Here is a 22,603-nt window from a genome sequence, read left to right as displayed (position 1 = left end):
TCCAGTCATTTACACAGTAGGGTATATCTCCAGTCATTTAAACAGTAGGGTATATCTTCAGCCATTTAAACAGACAGTAGGGTATATCTCCAGTCATTTAAACAGTAGGGTATATCTTCAGCCATTTAAACAGACAGTAGGGTATATCTCCAGTCATTTAAACAGACAGTAGGGTATATCTCCAGTCATTTACACAGACAGTAGGGTATATCTCCAGTCATTTAAACAGACAGTAGGGTATATCTCCAGTCATTTAAACAGACAGTAGGGTATATCTCCAGTCATTTACACAGACAGTAGGGTATATCTCCAGTCATTTAAACAGACAGTAGGGTATATCTCCAGCCATTTAAACAGACAGTAGGGTATATCTCCAGTCATTTAAACAGACAGTAGGGTATATCTCCAGTCATTTAAACAGACAGTAGGGTATATCTCCAGTCATTTACACAGACAGTAGGGTATATCTCCAGTCATTTACACAGACAGTAGGGTATATCTCCTGTCATTTAAACAGTAGGGTATATCTCCAGCCATTTAAACAGACAGTAGGGTATATCTCCAGTCATTTAAACAGACAGTAGGGTATATCTCCAGTCATTTACACAGACAGTAGGGTATATCTCCAGTCATTTAAACAGACAGTAGGGTATATCTCCAGTCATTTAAACAGACAGTAGGGTATATCTCCAGTCATTTAAACAGACAGTAGGGTATATCTCCAGTCATTTAAACAGACAGTAGGGTATATCTCCAGTCATTTACACAGACAGTAGGGTATATCTCCAGTCATTTACACAGACAGTAGGGTATATCTCCAGTCATTTACACAGACAGTAGGGTATATCTCCAGTCATTTAAACAGACAGTAGGGTATATCTCCAGTCATTTAAACAGACAGTAGGGTATATCTCCAGTCATTTAAACAGTAGGGTATATCTCCAGTCATTTAAACAGACAGTAGGGTATATCTCCAGTCATTTACACAGACAGTAGGGTATATCTCCAGTCATTTAAACAGACAGTAGGGTATATCTCCAGTCATTTAAACAGACAGTAGGGTATATCTCCAGTCATTTAAACAGTAGGGTATATCTCCAGTCATTTAAACAGACAGTAGGGTATATCTCCAGTCATTTACACAGACAGTAGGGTATATCTCCAGTCATTTAAACAGACAGTAGGGTATATCTCCAGTCATTTAAACAGACAGTATGGTATATCTCCAGTCATTTACACAGACAGTAGGGTATATCTCCAGTCATTTAAACAGACAGTAGGGTATATCTCCAGTCAGAAAGAGGTCTCTCACAGGCTGTTCATCAGTGAACAAACAAAAATAAACAATATTTACTTCCAAAAGAACTTTATTTAAAATGTGTTTTTTATTATAAATCTGAAAGGGTTTTACAAACCCATGCAACATCACATCCTGACATGTGTCTTTAAGCAGTAGACCATTTAGGGAGCTGGTTTCCCAGGATGACCTGTCTGTCCACGCCAGTCTCTGAGATGGCTGCCAGCCGGACCACGCCTCCACTGGACCCATCCCTCTCCATAGCCAGGGACAGCGCTGTAGGAGGAATAATATAGAGTTAACGCAATCATAATATAATAATAGTTCATAAATAAAAGGTGAAATAAATGTTAAAAAAATGAATTAATATTTAAATGTTTCTCTGATATATATATGACCCTGTTATAGATCCGTCTCCCCTTACAGCCCTGTTCAGAGTACTGCCCTTAAAACTGAGTTTTAAACTCTGAACTGTTTTCTGAGGGCTCCATTCCGGTTTCACTTAAAACTGTCCATCGTCTGATCCACATTAAAATAAGTCTGTATTTGCCCTGTTACTTATGTCTTTGTGTCTTTGTGTTGATGACGTTGATTCTTATTGTCCCGTCAGAGCTTGTGTTTTATTTTGTTTTTCCATCAAAACATACATGTTATTTTTTGTTTTATCATTATAAACTTTAATTTTGGTCCAGTGGTCTGTGACCATGACTGTCTGTGAGTGGTTGCATTTCTCCTAAACCCTCGTCTGTTTACAGGAACAGTAAGGCGCGATCTTCCAAGGCATCGCTGTGCCACTAGAGATTCTGGGTTCGAGTCCAGGCTCTGTCGCGACCGGCCGCGACCGGGAGACACATTTGGCCCAGCGTCGTCCGGGTTAGGGGAGGGTTTTGGCCGGCAGGGATGTCCTTGTCCCATCGCGCACTAGCGACTCCTGTGGCGGGCCGGGCGCAGTGCAGGCTGACATTGCCCTGTGTTTCCTCCGACACGTTGGTGCGGCTGGTTTCTGGGTTAAGCAAGGCGTTGTGTCAAGAAGCAGTGCAGGTTGGTTGTGTTTCGATGAGACAAGACTGTAACTACCAATTGGATACCACAAAATTGGGGAGAAAAAGGGGTAAAAATGTTTTTGAAAAATAAACAATGGTGAGGTGACCGCTCTGTCCCAACTACAGATTGCCCTTTAACATCTGTACCCTTCTGCCCAGCGTGTTTAACTTGTCTAAAGTACGCTATCTTTACAGCTACTTATTTTTCTACTTGAGTATATAATTTATATTGTGTGTTAAAACTGAACAGAGTTTTGTGTACCTCCAGATACCAGGCGAAGACACTGGTCCTTTGTCATGTTGGGTTTGTAGTTGGAGTCCATGTAACCATAGGTATAGGTGGATCCTGACCCCCCGATTGATACAGGCTGTCTGACCAGCATTCCTCCTACTGGAACAGTGTACACCTGGGGGGGGGACGGGGGGGGGGGACAGAGAGAGGGTTAGGGTCTGACTGATATTGATGCTGTCTGACCAGAATACCCATATCTCCTACTGGACAAGAGAGAGAGAAGGACGGAGTAAGTATTGAGTAGTGTCTGATAGTGGACAGAGAAGGACAGAGTAAGTATTGAGTAGTGTCTGATAGTGGACAGAGAAGGACAGAGTAAGTATTGAGTAGTGTCTGATAGTGGACAGAGAAGGACAGAGTAAGTATTGAGTAGTGTCTGATAGTGGAGAGAGAAGGACAGAGTAAGTATTGAGTAGTGTCTGATAGTGGACAGAGAAGGACGGAGTAAGTATTGAGTAGTGTCTGATAGTGGACAGAGAAGGACAGAGTAAGTATTGAGTAGTGTCTGATAGTGGACAGAGAAGGACAGAGTAAGTATTGAGTAGTGTCTGATAGTGGACAGAGAAGGACAGAGTAAGTATTGAGTAGTGTCTGATAGTGGAGAGAGAAGGACAGAGTAAGTATTGAGTAGTGTCTGATAGTGGACAGAGAAGGACAGAGTAAGTATTGAGTAGTGTCTGATAGTGGACAGAGAAGGACCGAGTAAGTATTGAGTAGTGTCTGATAGTGGACAGAGTAAGTATTGAGTAGTGTCTGATAGTGGACAGAGTAAGTATTGAGTAGTGTCTGATAGTGGAGAGAGAAGGACAGAGTAAGTATTGAGTAGTGTCTGATAGTGGACAGAGTAAGTATTGAGTAGTGTCTGATAGTGGAGTGAGAAGGACAGAGTAAGTATTGAGTAGTGTCTGATAGTGGACAGAGAAGGACAGAGTAAGTATTGAGTAGTGTCTGATAGTGGACAGAGAAGGACAGAGTAAGTATTGAGTAGTGTCTGATAGTGGACAGAGAAGGACAGAGTAAGTACTGAGTAGTGTCTGATAGTGGACAGAGAAGGACAGAGTAAGTATTGAGTAGTGTCTGATAGTGCACAGAGTAAGTATTGAGTAGTGTCTGATAGTGGACAGAGTAAGTATTGAGTAGTGTCTGATAGTGGACAGAGTAAGTATTGAGTAGTGTCTGATAGTGGACAGAGAAGGACAGAGTAAGTATTGAGTAGTGTCTGATGAAGGACAGAGTAAGTATTGAGTAGTGTCTGATAGTGGACAGAGTAAGTATTGAGTAGTGTCTGATAGTGGACAGAGTGGGGAATGAGTAGTGTCTGATAGTGGACAGAGAAGGACAGAGTAAGTATTGAGTAGTGTCTGATAGTGGAGAGAGAAGGACAGAGTAAGTATTGAGTAGTGTCTGATAGTGGACAGAGTAAGTATTGAGTAGTGTCTGATAGTGGACAGAGAAGGACAGAGTAAGTATTGAGTAGTGTCTGATAGTGGACAGAGTAAGTATTGAGTAGTGTCTGATAGTGGACAGAGAAGGACAGAGTAAGTATTGAGTAGTGTCTGATAGTGGACAGAGAAGGACAGAGTAAGTATTGAGTAGTGTCTGATAGTGGAGAGAGAAGGACAGAGTAAGTATTGAGTAGTGTCTGATAGTGGAGAGAGTAAGTATTGAGTAGTGTCTGATAGTGGAGGGAGAAGGACAGAGTAAGTATTGAGTAGTGTCTGATAGTGGACAGAGTAAGTATTGAGTAGTGTCTGATAGTGGAGAGAGAAGGACAGAGTAAGTATTGAGTAGTGTCTGATAGTGGAGAGAGAAGGACAGAGTAAGTATTGAGTAGTGTCTGATAGTGGACAGAGAAGGACAGAGTAAGTATTGAGTAGTGTCTGATAGTGGACAGAGAAGGACAGAGTAAGTATTGAGTAGTGTCTGATAGTGGACAGAGTAAGTATTGAGTAGTGTCTGATAGTGGACAGAGAAGGACAGAGTAAGTATTGAGTAGTGTCTGATAGTGGACAGAGAAGGACAGAGTAAGTATTGAGTAGTGTCTGATAGTGGACAGAGTAAGTATTGAGTAGTGTCTGATAGTGGACAGAGAAGGACAGAGTAAGTATTGAGTAGTGTCTGATAGTGGACAGAGAAGGACAGAGTAAGTATTGAGTAGTGTCTGATAGTGGACAGAGAAGGACAGAGTAAGTATTGAGTAGTGTCTGATAGTGGACAGAGAAGGACAGAGTAAGTATTGAGTAGTGTCTGATAGTGGAGAGAGAAGGACAGAGTAAGTACTGAGTAGTGTCTGATAGTGGACAGAGAAGGACAGAGTAAGTATTGAGTAGTGTCTGATAGTGGAGAGAGTAAGTATTGAGTAGTGTCTGATAGTGGACAGAGTAAGTATTGAGTAGTGTCTGATAGTGGACAGAGAAGGACAGAGTAAGTATTGAGTAGTGTCTGATGAAGGACAGAGTAAGTATTGAGTAGTGTCTGATAGTGGACAGAGTAAGTATTGAGTAGTGTCTGATAGTGGACAGAGAAGGACAGAGTAAGTATTGAGTAGTGTCTGATAGTGGAGAGAGTAAGTATTGAGTAGTGTCTGATAGTGGACAGAGTAAGTATTGAGTAGTGTCTGATAGTGGAGAGAGTAAGTATTGAGTAGTGTCTGATAGTGGACAGAGTAAGTATTGAGAAGTGTCTGATAGTGGACAGAGAAGGACAGAGTAAGTATTGAGTAGTGTCTGATAGTGGACAGAGAAGGACAGAGTAAGTATTGAGTAGTGTCTGATAGTGGACAGAGAAGGACAGAGTAAGTATTGAGTAGTGTCTGATAGTGGACAGAGTAAGTATTGAGTAGTGTCTGATAGTGGACAGAGAAGGACAGAGTAAGTATTGAGTAGTGTCTGATAGTGGACAGAGAAGGACAGAGTAAGTATTGAGTAGTGTCTGATAGTGGAGGGAGAAGGACAGAGTAAGTATTGAGTAGTGTCTGATAGTGGACAGAGAAGGACAGAGTAAGTATTGAGTAGTGTCTGATAGTGGAGAGAGAAGGACAGAGTAAGTACTGAGTAGTGTCTGATAGTGGACAGAGAAGGACAGAGTAAGTATTGAGTAGTGTCTGATGAAGGACAGAGTAAGTATTGAGTAGTGTCTGATAGTGGACAGAGTAAGTATTGAGTAGTGTCTGATAGTGGACAGAGTAAGTATTGAGTAGTGTCTGATAGTGGACAGAGTAAGTATTGAGTAGTGTCTGATAGTGGAGAGAGTAAGTATTGAGTAGTGTCTGATAGTGGACAGAGTAAGTATTGAGTAGTGTCTGATAGTGGACAGAGTAAGTATTGAGAAGTGTCTGATAGTGGACAGAGAAGGACAGAGTAAGTATTGAGTAGTGTCTGATAGTGGAGAGAGTAAGTATTGAGTAGTGTCTGATAGTGGACAGAGTAAGTATTGAGTAGTGTCTGATAGTGGAGAGAGTAAGTATTGAGTAGTGTCTGATAGTGGACAGAGTAAGTATTGAGAAGTGTCTGATAGTGGACAGAGAAGGACAGAGTAAGTATTGAGTAGTGTCTGATAGTGGACAGAGAAGGACAGAGTAAGTATTGAGTAGTGTCTGATAGTGGAGAGAGACAGAGTAAGTATTGAGTAGTGTCTGATAGTGGACAGAGTAAGTATTGAGTAGTGTCTGATAGTGGACAGAGTAAGTATTGAGTAGTGTCTGATAGTGGACAGAGAGAAGGACAGAGTAAGTATTGAGTAGTGTCTGATAGTGGACAGAGTAAGTATTGAGTAGTGTCTGATAGTGGACAGAGTAAGTATTGAGTAGTGTCTGATAGTGGACAGAGAGAAGGACAGAGTAAGTATTGAGTAGTGTCTGATAGTGGACAGAGAAGGACAGAGTAAGTATTGAGTAGTGTCTGATAGTGGAGAGAGAAGGACAGAGTAAGTATTGAGTAGTGTCTGATAGTGGAGAGAGTAAGTATTGAGTAGTGTCTGATAGTGGAGAGAGAAGGACAGAGTAAGTATTGAGTAGTGTCTGATAGTGGACAGAGAAGGACAGAGTAAGTACTGAGTAGTGTCTGATAGTGGAGAGAGTAAGTATTGAGTAGTGTCTGATAGTGGAAAGAGAAGGACAGAGTAAGTATTGAGTAGTGTCTGATAGTGGACAGAGTAAGTATTGAGTAGTGTCTGATAGTGGAGAGAGAAGGACAGAGTAAGTATTGAGTAGTGTCTGATAGTGGACAGAGAAGGACAGAGTAAGTATTGAGTAGTGTCTGATAGTGGAGAGAGTAAGTATTGAGTAGTGTCTGATAGTGGACAGAGAAGGACAGAGTAAGTATTGAGTAGTGTCTGATAGTGGACAGAGTAAGTATTGAGTAGTGTCTGATAGTGGACAGAGAAGGACAGAGTAAGTATTGAGTAGTGTCTGATAGTGGACAGAGAAGGACAGAGTAAGTATTGAGTAGTGTCTGATAGTGGAGTGAGAAGGACAGAGTAAGTATTGAGTAGTGTCTGATAGTGGAGAGAGAAGGACAGAGTAAGTATTGAGTAGTGTCTGATAGTGGACAGAGAAGGACAGAGTAAGTATTGAGTAGTGTCTGATAGTGGAGAGAGTAAGTATTGAGTAGTGTCTGATAGTGGACAGAGAAGGACAGAGTAAGTATTGAGTAGTGTCTGATAGTGGACAGAGAAGGACAGAGTAAGTATTGAGTAGTGTCTGATAGTGGAGAGAGTAAGTATTGAGTAGTGTCTGATAGTGGAGAGAGAAGGACAGAGTAAGTATTGAGTAGTGTCTGATAGTGGACAGAGTAAGTATTGAGTAGTGTCTGATAGTGGAGTGAGAAGGACAGAGTAAGTATTGAGTAGTGTCTGATAGTGGAGTGAGAAGGACAGAGTAAGTATTGAGTAGTGTCTGATAGTGGAGAGGGAAGGACAGAGTAAGTATTGAGTAGTGTCTGATAGTGGACAGAGTAAGTATTGAGTAGTGTCTGATAGTGGACAGAGAAGGACAGAGTAAGTATTGAGTAGTGTCTGATAGTGGACAGAGAAGGACAGAGTAAGTATTGAGTAGTGTCTGATAGTGGAGTGAGAAGGACAGAGTAAGTATTGAGTAGTGTCTGATAGTGGACAGAGAAGGACAGAGTAAGTATTGAGTAGTGTCTGATAGTGGAGAGAGAAGGACAGAGTAAGTATTGAGTAGTGTCTGATAGTGGACAGAGAAGGACAGAGTAAGTATTGAGTAGTGTCTGATAGTGGACAGAGTAAGTATTGAGTAGTGTCTGATAGTGGAGTGAGAAGGACAGAGTAAGTATTGAGTAGTGTCTGATAGTGGAGTGAGAAGGACAGAGTAAGTATTGAGTAGTGTCTGATAGTGGAGAGAGAAGGACAGAGTAAGTATTGAGTAGTGTCTGATAGTGGAGAGAGAAGGACAGAGTAAGTATTGAGTAGTGTCTGATAGTGGACAGAGTAAGTATTGAGTAGTGTCTGATAGTGGAGTGAGAAGGACAGAGTAAGTATTGAGTAGTGTCTGATAGTGGACAGAGAAGGACAGAGTAAGTATTGAGTAGTGTCTGATAGTGGACAGAGAAGGACAGAGTAAGTATTGAGTAGTGTCTGATAGTGGACAGAGAAGGACAGAGTAAGTATTGAGTAGTGTCTGATAGTGGACAGAGAAGGACAGAGTAAGTATTGAGTAGTGTCTGATAGTGGACAGAGAAGGACAGAGTAAGTATTGAGTAGTGTCTGATAGTGGACAGAGAAGGACAGAGTAAGTATTGAGTAGTGTCTGATAGTGGACAGAGAAGGACAGAGTAAGTATTGAGTAGTGTCTGATAGTGGACAGAGTAAGTATTGAGTAGTGTCTGATAGTGGACAGAGAAGGACAGAGTAAGTATTGAGTAGTGTCTGATAGTGGACAGAGTAAGTATTGAGTAGTGTCTGATAGTGGACAGAGAAGGACAGAGTAAGTATTGAGTAGTGTCTGATAGTGGACAGAGAAGGACAGAGTAAGTATTGAGTAGTGTCTGATAGTGGACAGAGAAGGACAGAGTAAGTATTGAGTAGTGTCTGATAGTGGACAGAGAAGGACAGAGTAAGTATTGAGTAGTGTCTGATAGTGGACAGAGAAGGACAGAGTAAGTATTGAGTAGTGTCTGATAGTGGACAGAGTAAGTATTGAGTAGTGTCTGATAGTGGACAGAGAAGGACAGAGTAAGTATTGAGTAGTGTCTGATAGTGGACAGAGTAAGTATTGAGTAGTGTCTGATAGTGGAGAGAGAAGGACAGAGTAAGTATTGAGTAGTGTCTGATAGTGGACAGAGAAGGACAGAGTAAGTATTGAGTAGTGTCTGATAGTGGACAGAGAAGGACAGAGTAAGTATTGAGTAGTGTCTGATAGTGGACAGAGAAGGACAGAGTAAGTATTGAGTAGTGTCTGATAGTGGACAGAGTAAGTATTGAGTAGTGTCTGATAGTGGACAGAGAAGGACAGAGTAAGTATTGAGTAGTGTCTGATAGTGGACAGAGTAAGTATTGAGTAGTGTCTGATAGTGGACAGAGAAGGACAGAGTAAGTATTGAGTAGTGTCTGATAGTGGACAGAGAAGGACAGAGTAAGTATTGAGTAGTGTCTGATAGTGGAGAGAGAAGGACAGAGTAAGTATTGAGTAGTGTCTGATAGTGGAGAGAGAAGGACAGAGTAAGTATTGAGTAGTGTCTGATAGTGGACAGAGAAGGACAGAGTAAGTATTGAGTAGTGTCTGATAGTGGACAGAGTAAGTATTGAGTAGTGTCTGATAGTGGACAGAGAAGGACAGAGTAAGTATTGAGTAGTGTCTGATAGTGGAGGGAGAAGGACAGAGTAAGTATTGAGTAGTGTCTGATAGTGGACAGAGAAGGACAGAGTAAGTATTGAGTAGTGTCTGATAGTGGACAGAGAAGGACAGAGTAAGTATTGAGTAGTGTCTGATAGTGGACAGAGAAGGACAGAGTAAGTATTGAGTAGTGTCTGATAGTGGACAGAGAAGGACAGAGTAAGTATTGAGTAGTGTCTGATAGTGGACAGAGAAGGACAGAGTAAGTATTGAGTAGTGTCTGATAGTGGAGAGTCTAACCTGTCCTCCCCGTCTCTTGTCCCATCCCGCCACGATGATCCCGGCCATCAGCTCCTCTCTGTACCTATAGCAGGACGCCTTAAACAGATTGGCAGCTGTCTGGACCAATGGGGCTTCATCCAGCTCAATACTGGGGAAGAGAAGGAGGAAGTCTTTTTACAGTAGTGTGGAATCCTGTTGTATTTTTACAGTAGTGTGGATTCCTGTTGTATTTTTACAGTAGTGTGGATTCCTGTTGTATTTTTACAGTAGTGTGGATTCCTGTTGTATTTTTACAGTAGTGTGGATTCCTGTTGTATTTTTACAGTAGTGTGGATTCCTGTTGTATTTTTACAGTAGTGTGGATTCCTGTTGTATTTTTACAGTAGTGTGGATTCCTGTTGTATTTTTACAGTAGTGTGGATTCCTGTTGTATTTTTACAGTAGTGTGGATGCAGTAGAGGACAGTGTGTACCTAACATACTGTTGATACGTGGTTGAACTGTAAACGTAGTCTACCTGTGGTATGTGGTTGAACTGTAAACGTAGTCTACCTGTGGTATGTGGTTGAACTGTAAACGTAGTCTACCTGTGATATGGCTGTGATATGTGGTTGAACTGTAAACGTAGTCTACCTGTGATATGTGGTTGAACTGTAAACGTAGTCTACCTGTGATATGGCTGTGATACGTGGTTGAACTGTAAACGTAGTCTACCTGTGATATGGCTGTGATACGTGGTTGAACTGTAAACGTAGTCTACCTGTGGTATGTGGTTGAACTGTAAACGTAGTCTACCTGTGATACGTGGTTGAACTGTAAACGTAGTCTACCTGTGATACGTGGTTGAACTGTAAACGTAGTCTACCTGTGGTATGTGGTTGAACTGTAAACGTAGTCTACCTGTGATACGGCTGTGATACGTGGTTGAACTGTAAACGTAGTCTACCTGTGATACGTGGTTGAACTGTAAACGTAGTCTACCTGTGGTATGTGGTTGAACTGTAAACGTAGTCTACCTGTGGTATGTGGTTGAACTGTAAACGTAGTCTACCTGTGGTATGTGGTTGAACTGTAAACGTAGTCTACCTGTGATATGTGGTTGAACTGTAAATGTGGTTGAACTGTAAACGTAGTCTACCTGTGGTATGTGGTTGAACTGTAAACGTAGTCTACCTGTGATACGTGGTTGAACTGTAAACGTAGTCTACCTGTGATACGGCTGTGATACGTGGTTGAACTGTAAACGTAGTCTACCTGTGATACGGCTGTGATACGTGGTTGAACTGTAAACGTAGTCTACCTGTGATACGGCTGTGATACGTGGTTGAACTGTAAACGTAGTCTACCTGTGATACGGCTGTGATACGTGGTTGAACTGTAAACGTAGTCTACCTGTGATACGTGGTTGAACTGTAAACGTAGTCTACCTGTGATACGGCTGTGATACGTGGTTGAACTGTAAACGTAGTCTACCTGTGATACGTGGTTGAACTGTAAACGTAGTCTACCTGTGATACGGCTGTGGTATGTGGTTGAACTGTAAACGTAGTCTACCTGTGATACGGCTGTGATACGTGGTTGAACTGTAAACGTAGTCTACCTGTGATACGGCTGTGATACGTGGTTGAACTGTAAACGTAGTCTACCTGTGATACGGCTGTGATACGTGGTTGAACTGTAAACGTAGTCTACCTGTGATACGTGGTTGAACTGTAAACGTAGTCTACCTGTGGTATGTGGTTGAACTGTAAACGTAGTCTACCTGTGATACGGCTGTGATACGTGGTTGAACTGTAAACGTAGTCTACCTGTGGTATGTGGTTGAACTGTAAATGTAGTCTACCTGTGGAACCCCAGCTGGTAGGTAACAACATCAGCTATAGCCTGAGTATCGGCAGCAGAACCAGACCGACAGCAGAAGATTCTGTCATGAATAGGAGTCAACTTGTCTGTCACGCGGTTGGCTATGTAGGCCCTAGAGAGAGGAGTCAGAGAGAGAGAGAGAGAGAGAGAGAGAGAGAGAGAGAGAGAGAGAGAGAGAGAGAGAGAGAGAGAGAGAGAGAGAGAGAGGAGAGAGAGAGAGAGAGAGAGAGAGAGAGAGAGAGAGAGAGAGGAGAGAGAGAGAGAGAGAGAGAGAGAGAGAGAGAGAGAGAGAGAGAGAGAGAGAGAGAGAGAGAGAGAGAGAGAGAGAGAGAGAGAGAGAGAGAGAGAGAGAGAGAGAGAGAGAGAGAGAGAGAGAGAGAGAGAGAGAGAGAGAGAGAGAGAGAGAGAGAGAGAGAGAGAGAGAGAGGTGAGAGGTGAGAGAGACACAGAGAGAGAGACAGAGAGAGAGAGCCATTTGCAGGGAATTCATTGTTAGCCAAACAACGAGCGTCTGCGTTGCCAAGGGCTAAAATAGAAGTCAGTTCTATTTCTGATGCAGATCACGCTGCAAGTCCTGCCTCTCCCATCTCCTCATTGGTTTTTAGAAGCAGGTACCCACGTGCCATCTCCTCATTGGTTATACCCACGTGGGTGACTGAAGAATGCACCTAATTTATGAAAGTTGTCAATCGCAATATAAAGTCAAGAGAAAGAAAAAGCCTGGAAGGATGAGAGATGACTAGAAACGATTCGGTTGACCGTTTTATGTGTGGATTAATTGGCGGAGTAGAGGACCTTGTGCATTTCAGGTAAAATAACAACTCAAGGTTTATATCCCAGGACAAATTAACTAGCAACAGCAAGCTAGGTAAATAAAGCAAATTAGCTAGCAATAGCAAGCTAGGTAAATAAAGCAAATTAGCTAGCAATAGCAAGCTAGGTAAATAAAGCAAATTAGCTAGCAATTGCAAGCTAGGTAAATAAAGCAAATTAGCTAGCAATAGCAAGCTAGGTAAATAAAGCAAATTAGCTAGCAATTGCAAGCTAACTAGCTAAATTGCCATAAATGTTTAATGCTTTTCGACCTGTCCCCAAATTAATATAATTGGTTCAGAGTTTGTTTTGATATTTTAACCTGCGTGTCCTGATCACGTTTGGTGTTGGGGGACAAAATAAATGTATGCACGATGGGGCACGATGGGGCACGATGGGGCACGATGGGGCAGCCGGTTCAACTCACCCAGTAGTAGTACGGGAATCTGCACCAATCACCACACCTCCATCATACTCCACTGCCATAATGGTGGTCTGAGAGAGAGGAGGGGTAGAAAAGGATGGAGAGATGAGGAGAGAGAGAGAGGAGGCAGAAAGAAGGATGGAGAGAGATGCGTAGAGAGAGAGAGAGAGGGATAGAAAAGGATGGAGAGAGATGAGTAGAGAGAGAGAGAGAGAGAGAGAGAGAGAGAGAGAGAGAGGAGGGATAGAAAAGGATGGAGAGAGAGGAGGGAGAAAGAAGGACACAGAAATGTTAGCTCAGGTGCTTTGATTTTGATAGCTAGTCATGTCCAACCTGTTCAAAGCAGATAGATGGTAGTGAGTTCACATTTCACCTGGAGCACAGAACCATGTAAACATGGGTTATATAGGGTTAACATATAATATCTAGGGTTATATAGGGTTAACATATAATATCTAGGGTTATATAGGGTTAACATATAATATCTAGGGTTATATAGGGTTAACATATAATATCTAGGGTTAACATATAATATCTAGGGTTATATAGGGTTAACATATAATATCTAGGGTTATATAGGGTTAACATATAATATCTAGGGTTAACATATAATATCTAGGGTTATATAGGGTTAACATATAATATCTAGGGTTATATAGGGTTAACATATAATATCTAGGGTTAACATATAATATCTAGGGTTATATAGGGTTAACATATAGAATATATAGGGTTATATAGGGTTAACATATAATATCTAGGGTTATATAAGATTATCATATAACATATAATATCTATGGTTATCATATAATATCTAGGGTTATATAGGGTTATCATATAGAATATCTAGGGTTATATAGGGTTAACATAATATATAGAATATATAGGGTTAACATATAATATATAGGGTTATATAGGGTTATCATATAATATATAGGGTTATATAGGGTTAACATATATAATATCTAGGGTTATCATATAATATATAGGGTTATCATATAATATCTAGGGTTATATAGGGTTAACATATAATATCTAGGGTTATATAGGGTTATCATATAATATATAGGGTTATATAGGATTATCATATAATATCTAGGGTTATAAAGGGTTAACATATATAATATCTAGGGTTATATAGGGTTAACAAAGAATATCTAGGGTTATATAGGATTATCATATCATATCTAGGGTTATATAGGGTTATCATATAGACTATCTAGGGTTATATAGGGTTAACAAATAATGTCTAGAGAGAACTTTCTGCACTGTGTGTTTCATTTTACTTATAAAATATTTGGTTAAGTTTTGTTCAAACGTAGCTAATCAAAAATCATTAGCCAACTGGCTCAACTTAACTAAATGAGTTGTATGAGATAGATATAAATGATAATGAATGAACTTGGTTTAATAATGGAGAGGCTATCATTAGTAATTAGCTAGCCATGACTGTCGCCAGAAGTGCTGTCTCATTCAGCGGGGTAACAAAGTTCTAGCTAACTTTGCACTGGAACAACCTATCGGGACCGGAACAACCTATCGGGACCGGTTTCAGCCACACCATGCGGACCACTTACCCCGGTGCTGACTTCCTTCATGGTCCAGTCCGGTGCCATGTCGCTACCGGAGGAGAACTGACCGAACTGCATCGCCGTTGCTGCCGCCATTTTGAAACAACTTATTTAGCGTACGTCCAGGGTTGCCAGGTCAAAATAAAATTGCTATCCATCTGACTCCTCAAAACCCGCACACAAGGCCTGAATAGTAGCCTACATAGTTTTTTTTAACAGCAAGAGAGGGGTTGCCACATTTTGCCAATAAACTCCTTTTCTATAACGTTATCAATCGAATTAAGAAGGAATCTAAATTTAACTTCTAACGACCTTGGAAGCTAAATTCGGTTTTCCATCAAAATAATAATTATTGCTAGCTAATGTGACTAATAAAGGTATTTGAATGTCGCAAGAGAAAATATAATTTGCCCTTATTGTACTTCAAAAAACGAATGTTAGGCTATTTCCTGGAAATTAAGCCGTTATTATATGCCAGATGTTAAGACTACAACCCGTTATAAATGGTTAACTCGCAGATGTAGGTAGCCAAACGCCCCTGATAGGCCTACATCTAATAGATAGCCTACAGTAGCCTAGGCAAGATGTAAAATCAACGATTTAGCAGCTTCTTAGTTCAAATTTACAGACGAATTTTATTCAACATGAATAGCAAGGCAATTTCGAGGTGAGAAGTACTTCCATAGCCTCCTAGAATAGGCTACTGAGGATGGGGTCATAGTTTCAAACGCTGAATGAAATATGGATAATATGGATATGAATTGAATAGGCCTATGCTTGTGTAGCAGTGTGATGTTCCACTAGATTACGCACCAAGTTGCACACAAGGACCAGTTCAAATAGGCCAGGTCAAGAGGGGATGTTAATAATCTGATAATAATAATAATAATTCAGTGTATTTTTTTATTTAATTACAGCTGCATAGCTAATGTTATTCTTTGGTGTACAAACACTTTTTCATATCAATATTGTACATACATGTGATTGTAAAAGTGTTGTATATTTTGGTTTGGCCCAGCGCGGGTTATCTGTATTTCCCTACCCCCTTATCGTTCTCTTTTGGCTGACCTTCGGCTAGCGAGGTATGTTGTCCTTAGCTCCGAAATTGTCCAATATAAAATCGTCATAATGTTACACAATGTGCTGTTATGCTACCATAAGTTTGTTGCAATGTGGATAATATAAAGATTATTGTTAACGAGTTTCACAAAGCTCGCTAACTAGGGTATTGTAAGAAATTGTAATAGATACTGGAAACTAGTAATAACAACATTTCAACATAAGCCATCTTTTATACAAAATACACATACTCCTCATTTCTCTTGGACATATGCTGGACTTATTAAGACACCAACTACAGACACACATAATTCCCCTCCCCCATGACAACCACAGACACACACAACTCAAGGTTGGAGCTCAAAACAAAGAACTACCTCAGGAACCAATGGAACGTTGACACCAGGCCTGTTCAGGACTACCCAAGACCCAGATCGACCAATCGGAAGGCCAGACTTCCAGATCAACCTACTTTGCTTGTTGTCTATATAGAACTGTACAACTGCTTGAACTGCCTCTTTCCGGACGATTCCATAAGAATCAGACAGAAAGAGCCTTGCTGCAAGATTTTACTAAGATATCTTTACATGTGATTAAACGGCCTTATTATAAAATGATCCACCTCGTCCTTATGTCTCCTCTTGTTCTCCTGTCTCCAGTAAACGTTTTATCAACAGTATCTATTGTAACTTGTGAGTACTTGGGACAGTGTTTGAGTGAGTGTCCATGTGCTGGCGCAGGTGCCTGAGAGCTAGGACTGCGCCACGGGTTAACATAACATGTGTGTTGTCTCTTCGTGTGCAGGGCAAATAAAAATAATTCAACTAGCAGACCTCCAGTTGTGGCAGCGTCCTAATTAAAAGGACACAATGCAGAACGAACCACGATACACTTGTCAACAACAGCCAGTGTTTTCTTTAACCTGTTGCCTAATCTGACTGACTGTTACCTTCAATCTAATGCATTCTAACAGCCGATCGACAATTGTGATAGAACTGTGACCATGATCACAAATGATAACTTCCCATTTCATTAACTAAACATGGCCATGAAGCATTGCGTAATAACACGGCTATTTATTAAATCAGTTTGACAGCTCCAGGTAGGCTACACAAGTGGCACAAATTGATTTGCAATGACTCCAGTGATATCATAATTTCAACATATTTATTGTAGCCTATGAAACGGTCGGCTACAGGAGCCTATGAAACGGTCGGCTACAGGAGCCTATGAAACGGTCGGCTACAGGAGCCTATGAAACGGTCGGCTACAGGAGCCTACATTGTCATAGAAAGTAATAGGCTAATTAATGGCCAACAGATGCAAATGTGTCTTTGTCAGTTTCATTGTGGACTTTTAACCACAACAGAAGCAGGCGAGGGAATTTCATAACTTCCATTTCAAATGTCCACTCGAGCAGCGCTAGATACCCAAGAAACCTTCGATATGGTTTACCATAAACAGTTGACAGGGTTTACCATAAACAGTTGATATGGTTTACCAGTTGATATGGTTTACCAGTTGATATGGTTTACCAGTTGATATGGTTTACCATAAACAGTTGATATGGTTTACCAGTTGATATGGTTTACCATAAACAGTTGATATGGTTTACCAGTTGATATGGTTTACCATAAACAGTTGATATGGTTTACCATAAACAGTTGATATGGTTTACCATAAACAGTTGATATGGTTTACCAGTTGATATGGTTTACCAGTTGATATGGTTTACCAGTTGATATGGTTTACCATAAACAGTTGATATGGTTTACCAGTTGATATGGTTTACCAGTTGATATGGTTTACCAGTTGATATGGTTTACCAGTTGATATGGTTTACCAGTTGATATGGTTTACCTGTCACGATCGTGTGGCGGATTGACGGACCAAAATGCAGCAGTTGGAAAATAAGCCATCTTCTTTATTAACACCACGAAGATGAACACGACACAAAACTCTATACAAACTAACAAAACAACAAAACGACCGTGAAGCTACAAACGTTGTGCACATACATACAGGCTACAAACGTTCTACATAGACAACTCTAGACATATACACTCAACACAAAACCATCTACTACACCCCATAACCCCTTTACCAAATAAACACCCAAAACCAACAAAACATAAACATTCCCCATGTCACACCCTGACCTAACTAAAATAATAAAGAAAACAAAGAATAATAAGGCCAGGGCGTGACATAACCCCCCCCTTGAGGCGCGAACTCCGGGCGCACCATACACAGTCTAGGGGAGGGTCTGGGTGGGCTCCCCTCCACGGTGGCGGCTCCGGCTCTGGTCGTAGTCCCCACGTCACCACAGTACCTAACCACCTCCTAGGCCTCCTCCAAACGACCCCCCTCCACATTAACCCCATTGTATTAAGGGGCAGTTCCGGACTAAGGGACAGCTCCGGACTAAGGTCCAGTACCAGGGTAAGGGGCAGTACCAGGATCAGGGGCAGTACCAGGGTAAGGGGCAGTACCAGGGTAAGGGGCAGCACCAGGGTAAGGGGCAGCACCAGGGTAAGGGGCAGCTCCGGACTGAAGAATGGCAGCTCCGGACTGAGGGATGGCCCATGGCTGGCTGACGGATCTGGCTGCTCATGGCTAGCTGACGGATCTGGCTGCTCATGGCTAGCTGACGGATCTGGCTGCTCATGGCTAGCTGACGGATCTGGCTGCTCATGGCTAGCTGACGGATCTGGCTGCTCATGGCTAGCTGACGGATCTGGCTGCTCATGGCTGGCTGACTGATCTGGCTGCTCATGGCTAGCTGACGGATCTGGCTGCTCATGGCTGGCTGACGGATCTGGCTGCTCATGGCTGGCTGACGGATCTGGCTGCTCATGGCTGGCTGACGGATCTGGCTGCTCATGGCTAGCTGACGGATCTGGCTGCTCATGGCTAGCTGACGGATCTGGCTGCTCATGGCTAGCTGACGGATCTGGCTGCTCATGGCTAGCTGACGGATCTGGCTGCTCATGGCTAGCTGACGGATCTGGCTGCTCAAGGCTAGCTGACGGATCTGGCTGCTCATGGCTAGCTGACGGATCTGGCTGCTCATGGCTAGCTGACGGATCTGGCTGCTCATGGCTAGCTGACGGATCTGGCTGCTCATGGCTAGCTGACGGATCTGGCTGCTCATGGCTGGCTGACGGATCTGGCTGCTCATGGCTGGCTGACTGATCTGGCTGCTCCTGTCTGGTTGGCGGCTCTGGCAGATCCTGTCTGGTTGGCGGCTCTGGCAGATCCTGTCTGGTTGGCGGCTCTGGCAGATCCTGTCTGACGGACGGCTCTAGCGGCTCCTGTCTGGCTGGCGGCTCTAGCGGCTCCTGTCTGGCGGACGGCTCAGTGGGCTCATGGCAGACGGGCGGCTTTGCAGGCTCATGGCAGACGGGCGGCTTTGCAGGCTCATTGCAGACGGATGGCTCAGATGGCGCTGGGGAGACGGATGGCTCAGATGGCGCTGGGGAGACGGATGGCTCAGATGGCGCTGGGGAGACGGGCAGTTCAGTCATCGCTGTGCAGACGGCAGACTCCTGCCGGCTGAGGCGCACTGTAGGCCTGGTGCGTGGTGCCGAGACTGGTGGCACCGGACTGGGGACACGCATCTCAGGGCTAGTGCGGGGAGCAGGAACAGGGCATACTGGACCCTGGGAGCGCACATTAGGCCTAGTGCGTGGTGCCGGAACTGGTGGTACCGGACTGGGGACACGCATCTCAGGGCTAATGCGGGGAGCAGCAACAGGACGCACAGGACTCTGGGTATACACAGGAGGCTTGGTGCGTAATTTAGGCACTGGTGGTAAAGGGCTGGAGACACGCACCATAAGGCTAGTGCGTGGAGGAGGCACTGGTTGTACTGGGCTGGGGACCGTCACAGGAGAGTTAGTACATAGGGCTAATATAGGAGGTGCAGGACTAGGGAGGCGTACAGGAGGCCTGGTTCGTGGGACTGTCCTTTCCAGACGGTTAGCACGCACATCAGGACGAGCATGTAGAGCTGACTCAGGTAACCTCACATCCCGCACACGCTCTGTCGGGTGGATCTTGTGCCTCACGCACCAACACAGCAGCTCCCTCATTTCACTCTCTTCCAACCTCCCCAATAAATCCTTAACCGTCTCTGCATCATTCCCATTGCTCCCCTCCAATCTCAGCCCGACTGGCTCAGGTTCCCTCTTAGAGGAAGCACGGGAAGCACGGGAAGTTGACGCAGTTCTCCCATCTGGACTCGCCACATTCCCCATGAGCCCCTCCCCAAGAAATTTTTGGGTATTACTCACGGGTCTCCAGCCTTGCTTCCTTGCTGCCTCCTCATATCGCCTCCTCTCGGCTTTCGCTGCCTCCAGCTCTTCACGAGGGAGGCATAATTCTCCAGGTTGAGCCCAAGGTCCCTTTCCTTCCAATTCGTCCTCCCATCTCCAGAAATCCTGTGTAGGTAGGTCCTGTTGCCGCCTTCCATGCCGCTTGGTCCTATGGTGGGTAATTCTGAAACGATCGTGACATTACCATAAACAGTTTATATGGTTTAACAGTTGATATGGTTTACCAGTTGATATGGTTTACCAGTTGATATGGTTTACCAGTTGATATGGTTTAACAGTTGATATGGTTTAACAGTTGATATGGTTTACCAGTTGATATGGTTTACCATAAACAGTTGACATGGTTTACCATAAACAGTTGATATGGTTTACCAGTTGATATGGTTTACCAGTTGATATGGTTTACCAGTTGATATGGTTTACCATAAACATTTGATATGGTTTACCATAAACAGTTGATATGGTTTACCAGTTGATATGGTTAACCATAAACAGTTGATATGGTTTACCATAAACAGTTGATATGGTTTACCATAAACAGTTGATATGGTTTACCAGTTGATATGGTTAACCATAAACAGTTGATATGGTTTACCATAAACAGTTGATATGGTTTACCATAAACAGTTGATATGGTTTACCAGTTGATATGGTTTACCATAAACAGTTGACATGGTTTACCATAAACAGTTGATATGGTTTACCAGTTGATATGGTTTACCATAAACAGTTGATATGGTTTACCATAAACAGTTGATATGGTTTACCAGTTGATATGGTTTACCATAAACAGTTGACATGGTTTACCATAAACAGTTGATATGGTTTACCAGTTGATATGGTTTACCATAAACAGTTGATATGGTTTACCATAAACAGTTGATATGGTTTACCATAAACAGTTGATATGGTTTACCAGTTGATATGGTTTACCATAAACAGTTGATATGGTTTACCAGTTGACATGGTTTACCAGTTGATATGGTTTACCATAAACAGTTGATATGGTTTACCATAAACAGTTGATATGGTTTACCATAAACAGTTTATATGGTATACCATAAACATTTGATATGGTTTACCATAAACAGTTGATATGGTTTACCATAAACAGTTGATATGGTTTACCAGTTGATATGGTTAACCATAAACAGTTGATATGGTTTACCATAAACAGTTGATATGGTTTACCATAAACAGTTGATATGGTTTACCAGTTGATATGGTTAACCATAAACAGTTGATATGGTTTACCATAAACAGTTGATATGGTTTACCATAAACAGTTGATATGGTTTACCAGTTGATATGGTTTACCATAAACAGTTGACATGGTTTACCATAAACAGTTGATATGGTTTACCAGTTGATATGGTTTACCATAAACAGTTGATATGGTTTACCATAAACAGTTGATATGGTTTACCAGTTGATATGGTTTACCATAAACAGTTGACATGGTTTACCATAAACAGTTGATATGGTTTACCAGTTGATATGGTTTACCATAAACAGTTGATATGGTTTACCATAAACAGTTGATATGGTTTACCAGTTGATATGGTTTACCAGTTGATATGGTTTACCAGTTGACATGGTTTACCATAAACAGTTGACATGGTTTACCAGTTGATATGGTTTACCAGTTGATATGGTTTACCATAAACAGTTGATATGGTTTACCATAAACAGTTGATATGGTTTACCAGTTGACATGGTTTACCATAAACAGTTGATATGGTTTACCAGTTGATATGGTTTACCATAAACAGTTGATATGGTTTACCAGTTGATATGGTTTACCAGTTGATATGGTTTACCAGTTGACATGGTTTACCAGTTGATATGGTTTACCAGTTGATATGGTTTACCATAAACAGTTGATATGGTTTACCATAAACAGTTGATATGGTTTACCAGTTGACATGGTTTACCATAAACAGTTGATATGGTTTACCAGTTGATATGGTTTACCATAAACAGTTGATATGGTTTACCAGTTGATATGGTTTACCAGTTGATATGGTTTACCAGTTGATATGGTTTGCCAGTTGATATGGTTTACCAGTTGACATCGTTTACCAGTTGATATGGTTTACCATAAACAGTTGATATGATTTACCAGTTGATATGGTTTACCAGTTGATATGGTTTACCAGTTGATATGGTTTAACAGTTGATATGGTTTACCATAAACAGTTGATATGGTTTACCATAAACAGTTGATATGGTTTACCATAAACAGTTGATATGGTTTACCAGTTGATATGGTTTACCAGTTGATATGGTCTACCAGTTGATATGGTTTACCAGTTGATATGGTTTACCATAAACAGTTGATATGGTTTACCAGTTGATATGGTTTAACAGTTGATATGGTTTACCAGTTGATATGGTTTACCAGTTGACATGGTTTACCAGTTGATATGGTTTACCAGTTGATATGGTTTACCAGTTGATATGGTTTACCATAAACAGTTGATATGGTTTACCAGTTGATATGGTTTACCATAAACAGTTGATATGGTTTAACAGTTGATATGGTTTACCATAAACAGTTGATATGGTTTACCAGTTGATATGGTTTACCAGTTGATATGGTTTACCAGTTGACATGGTTTACCATAAACAGTTGATATGGTTTACCAGTCGATATGATTTACCATAAACAGTTGACATGGTTTACCAGTTGACATGGTGTACCATAAACAGTTGATATGGTTTACCATAAACAGTTGATATGGTTTACCAGTTGATATGGTTTACCATAAACAGTTGATATGGTTTACCAGTTGATATGGTTTACCAGTTGATATGGTTTACCAGTTGA

The 22,603-nt window shown here is 41.9% G+C and overlaps 1 protein-coding gene across 1 annotated transcript; it reads right to left on the bottom strand.

Moving 5' to 3' along the window:
* Positions 1-1,349: 1,349 nt before the first annotated feature.
* Positions 1,350-14,498, bottom strand: psmb6 (proteasome 20S subunit beta 6). The gene is made up of 6 exons (XM_055901357.1): positions 14,384-14,498; positions 12,810-12,877; positions 11,550-11,681; positions 9,726-9,855; positions 2,603-2,747; positions 1,350-1,573 (listed from the first exon to the last, which is right to left on the bottom strand). Exons 1-6 carry the CDS (start codon positions 14,471-14,473, stop codon positions 1,446-1,448), a joined length of 693 nt encoding a protein of 230 aa, XP_055757332.1. The 5' UTR covers positions 14,474-14,498; the 3' UTR covers positions 1,350-1,445.
* Between the last annotated feature and the right edge of the window lie 8,105 nt (positions 14,499-22,603).

The sequence above is a fragment of the Salvelinus fontinalis genome, chromosome 36 (assembly GCF_029448725.1).
Source record: "Salvelinus fontinalis isolate EN_2023a chromosome 36, ASM2944872v1, whole genome shotgun sequence".
NCBI classification, from domain to species: domain Eukaryota; kingdom Metazoa; phylum Chordata; class Actinopteri; order Salmoniformes; family Salmonidae; genus Salvelinus; species Salvelinus fontinalis.
This window is presented reverse-complemented; position numbering and strand designations above follow the sequence as displayed.